Consider the following 10,697-nt stretch of genomic DNA (forward strand, 5'->3'; position numbering starts at 1 on the left):
TTAGGCAAAGGAAACTTCCGGAAACAAGCCCGGGGCAGAGGAACTAATCCCATTGTAGTCATGGGAGTTGCAATCCCCGGACGCATCCGGGGGCGGGAGCGGCGTGCCCCGCGGGTTGGCGCGGCGGCGCTTGTTCCCAGACGACCCCGCGCCGGACGCGAAGGGCGAGGTGGCGGCGTTGGCGGGGTCCCATAGCCTGGAGCAGAGGTGGAGCACGTCGCGGTCGTGCGGCGCGAGGCGGGCCGGGTCGAGCCCCCCGGCGACGCGGGCGGAGACGCTGCGGTACTTGTTCTTGAGGCGGCGGAGCTTCTCGGAGAGCTGGGCGCGGGTGTAGGGCTGGGGCATGGACTCGGAGAAGCGGTTGAGGTCGCGCGGGAAGATGAGGCCCTGCGCGCCGCAGCCGAGGAGGCCCTGCAGGAAGCGGAGCTCGTCGGACTCGGACCAGATGCGCTGGAACTTGAAGGGCGGCTGCTGCTGGTCGGATCTGCCGCCGCCGCCGGCCGTGGGGGCGCGGAGCGGGTCGGAGGAGGCTGAGGAGGAGGAGGAGGGGGGCGAGGAGGACGGCCGCGGGGAGCGGCGCTTGATGGGGAGCTTGCGCGCCCCGGGCGGACGGGGGCAGGGACCGGGAGGGCCTGTTGGCCTGTTGGCCCGCTTCGGGGAGATCAGGGGCGCGGCAGCGCCGCTCCCGGTGGCCATCAAGGACGGCTCGCGGCCGCCGGCGATGGGGCCCGTGGGCGTCAACGGCTGCTTCGGCGAAGCCAAGAAGGTGAGGCCGCTAGTGCTGGAGCCCCTGGACGTCGGCGTCAGCGGCCCCTCAGGCGAGGCCGCAAACACGAAGCCGCCCCTTGGGGTGGGGCCCGTGGGAGTGTTGGGCCGCTCCGGCGCAGCCAAGAACGCGAACATGTTCCCCGCGCTGTTGGCCTCGGATGCCCCAGGAGTCGTCGGCGCGTTCTCGGGGAACGCGAACATGTTCCCCGCGGCGGTCGTCGGCTGGATCGACCGGAGCCCCGGCGCGAACGAGAACTCGGCCGCGGCTGAGGACCCCGCGCGCGACGAGAACGAGACGGGACGGGGGGTGGAAGTGGCGTGGTGGATTGGGTCGCGCACGGCGCGGCGCGGCCGGACGCGGACGGGACGGGGCGGGGGAGGTGGTGGGATGGAGACGGAGGAGAGTGAGAGATGCCGGTCAAAATTGGTCAACACGGTCTCCGCGCATATGCCTCCTTAAGAGACTAAGGGTACACTAGATATTTTCGATGCCCGGGGCCTGCTTGTAAGAGCTCTCAAACGGCCAAAACCGAACGGAATAGGGACGGAATGGCATGGAGGGACAAACCAAGATGCACTTGGGCATACAGGTGTCGATGAACTTTTTAGGGGTATGGAGGTTAGACCCAACTTTCATAATGGCACACAGGTAAAACCCTCTTATATAGGTGGTACCTAGTGTTAGACATACATATGTATCTTGACTAATCGTTGCCTAGATGCTAGTCGAGCCTCTCAAGTCCAACGTATAGACATTGTAAACAGGATCTAGATAAGCGTCAACAGCCGTCGTCGTTGAACTTCTATGGTACTCACTGCTCTGTAGTATAGCCGTGCTTCTGAAATTTGTGGCCATTCCGGAAGATACATAACAGTCCTCGTCCTGATGTACTATGCTATCAGTAAATCACCTTGTGACTTTGAGTGGACCGGCCGATGGGCGTAAGGCAATGGTAGCTGCTCTTTATAAAGGTGCGGCTTGTAGGTTCATGCCTCCATCATCGTTTACTCAATTAGACACTGGCATAAAGCTTACATTAAGCTCATACTATGGCGACGGTGAAAACAGCTGCAACCATGGTCATGAAGGTCCTGGTGCTGGGCTTAGTGCTCCTTGCTTATGCCGGGCTGATCGCTCACGCTCAGCCGCAGTGCGGCAGCCAGGGCGGTGGCGCGACGTGCAGCAACAACCTCTGCTGCAGCCAGTGGGGATACTGTGGCCTCGGCGGCGACTACTGCGGCAATGGCTGCCAGAGCGGCCCATGCTACACTACCTAGTCAGGGCCGTCGTCCACCACCGGATGTGCAACAACAACAGGAATATATATATGGTCGACTTGTGCGCAGTACTCTACCTATATATGATGAAATAAAAGTGCTGCGACTACAGTAAGTACGAACTTAAGCTTGTGTAATGTGCAAGAAGTACCCGAGGGCGAGGAGTATATGCACGCACGTGCATTTATTAAAGCCCGTATGTACTATGTATGAATAAAGTTGTGATGCATCCTGTGACAAAGCAGGACTGTGCTTATACAACTTAATCTTCATATGCATCTTCCTTGTTAAATCTTTAGACATGCAAATTGACTCTAGCTCGATCCATAGAGCACCAGCAGTTTTGGTCAACAAAACCACTTCCAAAATATTATTTGAAAGATAAAGACAAATATGAGATAAGGCCTTACGAATTTTCCTCTTCTCGTCACCGCTTCAAGACATTGAATCTTAGTTTCTAAATTTATCAACCGCATCATCTAAATCAGCTTGCGCTAAACAGCTCGCATCTAGACAGCTCGGATATAAAATGGTACCATTGAAGTGTAGTGGGGTACTTACATTAGTCACTTCTAGTTCTTGAACCCATGGAGTTACACCCGTTTTTATTAACTATAGATGTAATATTGTTATTTCTATGCTACAGTAGTACAAATACTGTGTCAGATTCATGATACTTGTTTTATTAGAGTTTTTTTAATGAAATAGGAGGGATTCCCTACTGTTATTTTATTAGAGTTGGTCAAAAAAAATAAGACATGTGGATTTACCATTTTACCCTCAACTAATCTTCTGTAAAAGAAAGCAAGCATCGAGAAAGAAGTTAGATAATAATGTGAGGGGTAAGACTAGAAATTAAAAGGCATGTAAAAGTTACAAGTTTTAAACAATATATATTTTGAATATTGTAAAGAAGTCAAAAATAGTATTTATTTTTAACAGGATTAGGGAGTAGAGAATTCACCTAACTATACATGTATTGAATATAGTCTTGTTACTTATCATAGTAATCGAAGAAAATTGTAAAACCGTTATGTTCTTAACATTAACTCTATGCTAGAGCAGTACAAATACACGAATACATGTTAGAATTGGAATGTTTTATTCCTATTTACAAACACGTGAAAAAAATACCTTATAAGATGGAATGGCATTGTGGAACAGCAGAACTCACGTGGAAGTTGAGAAACATTTTCAAGCCTGCCAAAGCTCATATGTATTTTTTGAGAGGGTACACATATAGGACGCACACTAGACACACCGCACGCATACACAAGCGTGAGCATTCATACACATGCTAGAGAAGAGATTGGAAAGACTACAACCCTATTGCACGGGAAACGCGCAGTACCACTAAACGCGCATGCGTGCGTGTACCCATAACAACCTAGGAATAAATCCTGGAAAACCGTCCTCATTTGGGATCGAACCTATGACCTCCTGCTGGAGGCTCGGCTGGAGATCTATAATCCACTCGACAACAAGGGCGGTTAAGAAGCCCCCCGTTGCATGATGCATCACCAGATTGAACCCTTAATGATAGACAGATGTATGATGTGTTCGAAAATCTCACACCCACATTAAATTGTTATGGTAGTGTATGCACAATAGAAAGGAAATGCAAGCAGCGTGTAACTAAATCATAGGCAGAGTGATTCAAAGATGATATGAAGACCAACTCATTATGATGAAGATATGTTTTATCACACGATTGAAACGAATCTGCCTCTTAAAATTTCCGCTTCATTTACTCATCAGTATTGGCAAACAGTGGCACCAACAAGTGCATGTAAAAGAGTACTCTGTTTTCCAAGTCTCCAATTTGCATCACACTGATCACTGGTACTCTGTTTCGCGAACCTCGTCGTCCTAGCACACTGATTACAGCATTGGTCAGACTGCGCGGCAAAGAAGCAAGGGAGGTGCCCATCCCCGGTGGTGGAGGCGGCGCCACGATGGGATCGGAGGCGCCGTGGGTAGGGCGCCGCGGCAGTGGCCCGTAGAAGGGGAGGGGAACGGTCGCACGCAAGGAGAGGGGCTCGGCCCCAGTAGTGGAAGCGGCGCGGGGAGGCACCGTGACTGGAACGCACTGCAGGAGGAGGTACGGCGCTGCGGCCCGACGGTGGAGGCGGCGCCGGGAGGCGCTGCAGCGCCGGAGCCCGCGGGGGAGGGGAGCGGCGCCAGCGACGGGAGGGGCACGGACCCAGCAGTGGAGGCGGCGCAGGGAGTCGCCGTGATGGGAAGGCGCTGTAGGAGGAGGGGAGGTGGCGCGGTGCTACGGCTCGACGGTGGAGGAGGCGCGGGGAGGTGCTGCGGCGGCGGAGCTTGCGGTGGAGGGGAGCGGCACCGGAGCAGGGAGGGATACGAAATTTCGAGAGCCTGACATCGTCCTGCTCGCTTCTCCGAATATTTGGCAAAGTCCCCAGTGTGGACTGCCTATATAGGGTGGCATTAGCAGGGGTGGGTGATGGTGCCTGAAAATCCTTTCCAAAAGTGGGTGATGGCATCACCCGGCGCTGGAATCATCCGCCCCTACAAAATATTTTAGTTTTTATTGTCAAAAAATGATTTAAAATGTGGAAAATAGCAAAACACAAAAAAATTAAAATCCCACACTAAAGTTATAATGAATAATAGATCATGGAAAAAATAAGTAAAGAGTATTTTAGTACAGATAAGGGTTACATGAGATAATTGTTTCAAACTACATATTACATGAGATAATTGTGAGCCCGTCCACTTCAACACCTTTTGGGTGTTTGACCCAACGACACCGAAAGACTGGGATCTGTATATTGGAACCATGGGCTAGCTACCAATCTTTTGATCGTTTTATCTTCCATGGTTTCCCATCTGGTAGATTTAGGTCCTTCAACCATGCAGATAATCGAAGGTTGTGCTCCCTCATGATCCAATCTTCCGAGCGGCCAGCACAAATCATAGTCAAGTGTTGACCGACTAAAGGTGACATAGTTGTGAGGTGTTGCATGATGCTATAATGTGTGCTTGTTGCACATCTTTGAATTCCTTGTTGACGAAGGTTTTCCTTCCAACTGTGTAGAATTGACATGAAACGCTCATATGTCCACATTTAGTGCAGGTACAGTGGACCCAGTGCCCGTATCTGATCAACCATGTGAATCATGAGATGTTCCGTTATATCAAAAAATTCTGGAGGAAAGCACATCTCTAGCTGCACCATAGTCTCCCCAATAAGTTCTTGGAGGTGTTTCAATTCATCTTCGTCGATAACCTTTTGAGAAATTTTATTGAAGAAGTAACCATAGCATCTGATTTTTGTGCTTGGTACATCCATGTTCTATCCGTCTCTCTGAATAGCAAAAAAAATTACACAAAATGAAAATATCATCCATGTCAACTTGTTTTATTCTAAGAAATACTAAATATATATAATTATACATGTAGTATTTCCTAATGAAAATATATATCATCCATGTAACCTTGATTAAAACTATCATAAATGTTAAACAAACACTAAATATATAACTACACATGTAGTATTTTGTTGGTGCGAAATCTGGCCGACAAGTAAATATTTGCAGTTTTGCCATGCGTTAGATCAGATATGGCCTAACAGACAACAACACAGGATGTATACTATTTTTGGGCAATGCACCCTACATCTAGGCGGAGTCAGTCAGTTGACTTTATTCCTGAGCCCAGGTGCTCAAAGTTTGTAGTGGAGGTACAAATGAGAGGAGAATGAGAGGGGGTGCCTAAGTCCTGGCCTTGTTCTCGTCTTCATGGAGGGGGTCCCTGTTCTCCTCGTCAGGCCACTCCGTTATAGCGAGTAGGTTTACGACGGTACTATACAGGCGTGCGCAAGGCGTGGCACGGTACGGTTCTGCGTACGGCCGGCTGACCTGGGTGCTTCCTTGTTATCCATCCCATGTACTCCCTGGACCCACACTAAGTGGGCGTCCCCATTGTTTGTCCCAGTCGCCCCGACTGAGTCGGTTGGTGGAGCAGTACAGGTGGTATGGCGTATCCCCAGTCGGGAGAGCTCAGTCGGGAGCGCTCAGTCGGGAGAACTCAGTCAGGGTCGCACTGTGGCCCCACCCTCGACTGGCTCCTTCTAGTCGATGCGCCAACCAGGCTTCCTAGTCGGAGGAGCCAGCTAGTGGTCGGATTATGGTCTCGACGTACCTGGGCCGGCCCTTCGTGGTCTCGGCCTAGCGTCATTGCTGCACCCTTCGTTGGGCCAAGTGTTGTGGGAAGGCAATCCCATTGGGGACCCCGGGTCTATGGACTCGTCATATTTCCAAATAATAAGTGAAAATATAGAAATCTTAGAAAAAAGAAAAATAATTATTCATCATTCGCATGGGAAGCATTTGTAGGGGTGGGTCGCCCCTTGAACCGCCCCTGGAGAAGAATTTCGAGTGGCGGGTTCCACCGTGACCCGCTCCTGGAGGGTCATTTTCAAGTGTGGGTCACCCTGTGCCCGCCCTTGCAAATTATTCTCCAGGGGCGGGGCGGATGCTATAATAGCCACTTCCGTTTTGTAAGTGTGGGTGGCAATTCCGTCGGCTCCTGGAAAAAAATCAGGACACCCCTACAGATTTTTTTTTATAGTGGTGTCTTGACCAATTGTTGTCTAGATGCAAGTCGAGGCCCTCAAGTCCAACGTCTCTAGACGTTGACTACAGGATCTAGATGATCGTCTAGACGAATAGCCGTTGAACTCCGTACTATTGGTGTAATTTGATTGATAAATTTTCTTTTGGGATTCTGATCCATTGCGATTCTTACATGATTTTTTTTGTTAAAACGTACCTAAGTATCAGGTGTAGGTAAACGATGTGACAATTTCAAGTACACATTGAGGGTCTCAACCAAGAAATCGACACCGAATATATTATTTTGTTCGATTTTCCCGAGACGATGACGGAATAAGCTCATGGGATTATGAAAAGAAAGTGTGATTTATATTAATGTAGTGAGCTCTAAGCTGCATGCTAAGGGCACAGTTACTGTGTGTTTGGTTACTGGGTTGGAGTGGGTCGGGTTCAACTCCCTTCATCCCCTGTTTGGTTGAAAAATAATGTGGAACGGGTTCGACCCAGATGGCAATATTCCCTCTTGATCCGGGTCGAGCGGATTCCTCCAAAATGGAGGGACCGCGCGCACCCAGACGGAAGGCATGCCCGCACGCCTCCCTTGGTCGCTGCCAGCGCGTGGGGAGCCAGCGTCGCCGGGCGGGGGAGCAGGGCGGCTCGGCGTGGCGCGGAGGTCGGCTGGGGAGAGGGAGGGAGGGGCAGCAGCCAGCGGCTGGCGCAGGAGGAGGGAGGGATGGCCAGTGCAGGAGAGGGAGGGATGGCCGGCGCGGCACGGGGAGCAGGGGCAACGAAGGGGCGGTGCTGGGGTGGTCAGTCCAAGGAGGAGCTGGGTAGGAGGAGGCCGGTCCGGGAGGAGACGGCGCAGGGGCGGCTGGGCCGGGGAGGTGGGGGCCGGCGGCGCTGGGAACCGCCAGCGGCCGGGGAGGAGCCGGGAAGGAGTAGGTCTTGCGGGGAGGAGAGGAGGAAGAAGATGGAAGGGAGGGGAAAAAGAAGAAGAAGAGGATAATAGGTGGGCCCCGCGGCTGACAGGTGGGGTCCACAACTAACTGTGTTAAAAGAACATTCATCCTAATCCTCTCAACCTCTTCAACAAAACAAAAGACCAGGTCCAACCCATCCCTCTTATCCAAACACGAGCTGGGTTCACTCCAACTCACAAAAGTGCGACCCACATGATCCTAAAATCAAACTTATTGAGCAATCAGCTCTGAGGTTCAAATTTTTACTGCAGATGTTTTCACTCCGCATCTTCCGTTACTTTCGGTGGTATGCACATTAATTATGTACATTAGATATCATATTGTATTGGGAAACTGCCACTCTCTTTGCGATACGAGGATCAAACAGCTAGCCAAGAAATAATACCGATTGTCAAGCACTCATTCTTCTATCTGCGATGACGCATGTCGAGATCGACAGGTTTTGCAGGATGCTTTGCGGACTACACAATGTTGACCTGGAGGATCCTAGCTCTGTCAATATGTGTTTTCTTTGTTCACAAGGTCTCATAATCCCACGTTCTTCTCACATAATTTCGACCATCTCTCTCATTTATTTGTTAAATTTTACGTATAGTACCAAAGCCTTCACTAAAATAAGGGACTGTTGCTTGAAGGAATGAATTATGTGGCATGTTCAAGTGCGGATGCATTGAATAGGTAATGTATAAGTGCGGCATGGCATCAAATGTACGCAGATGAAGACTGGTGGGGTATTAATTTCATGCTACAAGATCCAAATGCATATAAAAAATTTGTTTACTAGCAGCCAAGTGATCATGTTACAGGCATGATAACCATATTACTATTTGGTCCCCGTCATTGTGGTTTTCCTTTTCTCCTGTTTATTTTGCATCACAAGACTTCCCTTCGACATACGATTCTGCCACTACAGTGACTGTGTTTCAAACGTCTTGTTACTGTTTGGTCTATATGCATTTGCTCAGTTTAAACATTGGATAATGTATTCTCATGGCAGCGATAAATGGAAGAAGCTTTATGCAACAGAAGCACAAGTAGAGTCTTCAAGGGAGGAGCTTGGTCGTCGTTGATTTAGATTATAGTTTATGTGAAACTGTTGGTTTTAGGAAGTGCTTCAGATCGCAAAATGTTTTTACCTTGATGCTAAATGCAATCGTGTGCTTTAAAATACGAATTTTTTCCCCTAATCCAAGCAAATGGAAATTTTTTGTTGTGATCTACTTCCTGGAGAAATTCCTGCATAAATTCTTAGGTGGTGCCTAGTGTTATACATACATATGTATCTTGACTAATCGTTGCCTAGCAATGCTAGTCGAGCTTCTCAAGTCCAACGTATAGACGTTGTAAACAGGATCTAGATAAGCGTCAACAGCCGTCGTCGTTGAACTTCTTTGGTACTCACTGCTCTGTACTATAGCCGTGCTTCTGAAATTTGTGGCCATTCCGGAAGATACATAACAGTCCTCGTCCTGATGTACTATGCTGTCAGTAAATCACCTTGTGACTTTGAGTGGACCGGATGGGTCTAAGGAAATGGTAGCTGCTCTTTATAAAGGTGCGGCTTGTAGGTTCAAGCCTCCATCATCGTTTACTCAATTAGACACTGGCATAAAGCTTACATTAAGCTCATACTATGGCGACGGTGAAAACAGCTGCAACCATGGTCATGAAGGTCCTGGTGCTGGGCTTAGTGCTCCTTGCTTATGCCGGGCTGATCGCTCACGCTCAGCCGCAGTGCGGCAGCCAGGGCGGTGGCGCGACGTGCAGCAACAACCTCTGCTGCAGCCAGTGGGGATACTGTGGCCTCGGCGGCGACTACTGCGGCAATGGCTGCCAGAGCGGCCCATGCTACACTACCTAGTCAGGGCCGTCGTCCACCACCGGATGTGCAACAACAACAGGAATAAATATATGGTCGACTTGTGCGCAGTACTCTACCTATATATGATGAAATAAAAGTGCTGCTACTACAGTAAGTACGAACTTAAGCTTGTGTAATGTGCAAGAAGTACCGAAGGGCGAGGAGTATATGCACGCACGTGCATTTATTAAAGCCCGTATGTACTATGTATGAATAAAGTTGTGATGCATCTTGTGACAACGCAGGACTGTGCTTATACAACTTCATCTTCATATGCATCTTCCTTGTTAAATTTTTAGACATGCAAATTGACTCTAGCTCGATCCATAAAGCACCAGCAGTTTTGGTCAACAAAACCACTTCCAAAATATTATTTGAAAGATAAAGACAAATATAAGATAAGGCCTTACGGATTTTCCTCTTCTCATCACCGGTTCAAGACTTTGAATCTTAGTTACTAAATTTATCAAGCGCATCATCTAAATGAGCTTGCGCTAAAACAACTCGCATATAAAATGGTACCATTGAAGTATAGTGGGGTACTTATATTAGTCACTTCTAGTTCTTGAACCCGTGGAGTTACACCTGTTATTATTAACTACTAGTCCACCAAACGGTGCTCCCGCATGGGCTAATATTTTTAGAAGCTATTGTATTTGAAAATTATTTAGAAATTAAACTCCTAGCTATTAATCAAAATTGATTACCTACTGTTCTCTTATTTTTTTTCAATACGTCAACATAATACTTATATAGATATGTACCTATCTTTGTCCAATTGTGATTGATTTTTAATTAATAATTACTCTATGCACTTTTTCATCCATATTCATACTCTTTCCATTTTGTATCGCACCTCCAATCCTCCATACATTATGTTTAGCATACAAATCAATATTTTTCATCAATTCCTCACGTACATGTATAAATGATCTAAACGGTGACACTCATCATGTGTATATACTTTAACTTAGTATTTTTATATTAATAATGATATAAATAGGTAATTTAGAATCATATATTAGTTTATTTTTGACATTTATGTATGATGCACATGAAGATAATTAGATTAAGATTTAGATGTTTAATTTAGAATATTTTTAATAACAACTTACGTGGGTAATATAGATAAAATTTTAGAACGACATTTTAAGTTATGCTTTATAATGATATGTATTAGTAAATTGGATGGAGATTATGGGATTACTTTAGATTATTTTTTATAATAGC

General features: G+C 47.8%; 2 protein-coding genes across 2 annotated transcripts; one reads left to right on the top strand and one right to left on the bottom strand.

The window, feature by feature from the left end:
• On the bottom strand, positions 1-916 carry LOC117861733 (uncharacterized). The gene has a single exon (XM_034745281.2). It carries the CDS (start codon positions 901-903, stop codon positions 1-3), a length of 903 nt encoding a protein of 300 aa, XP_034601172.2. The 5' UTR covers positions 904-916.
• An 847-nt stretch (positions 917-1,763) lies between these two features.
• On the top strand, positions 1,764-9,707 carry LOC117861734 (uncharacterized). The gene is made up of 3 exons (XM_072294721.1): positions 1,764-2,045; positions 8,604-8,665; positions 9,232-9,707. The coding sequence occupies exons 1-3, from the start codon at positions 1,819-1,821 to the stop codon at positions 9,465-9,467; spliced, it is 525 nt and encodes a 174-aa protein (XP_072150822.1). The 5' UTR covers positions 1,764-1,818; the 3' UTR covers positions 9,468-9,707.
• The last annotated feature ends 990 nt before the right edge of the window (positions 9,708-10,697 follow it).

The sequence above is a fragment of the Setaria viridis genome, chromosome 6, assembly GCF_005286985.2.
Source record: "Setaria viridis chromosome 6, Setaria_viridis_v4.0, whole genome shotgun sequence".
Lineage (NCBI taxonomy): Eukaryota > Viridiplantae > Streptophyta > Magnoliopsida > Poales > Poaceae > Setaria > Setaria viridis.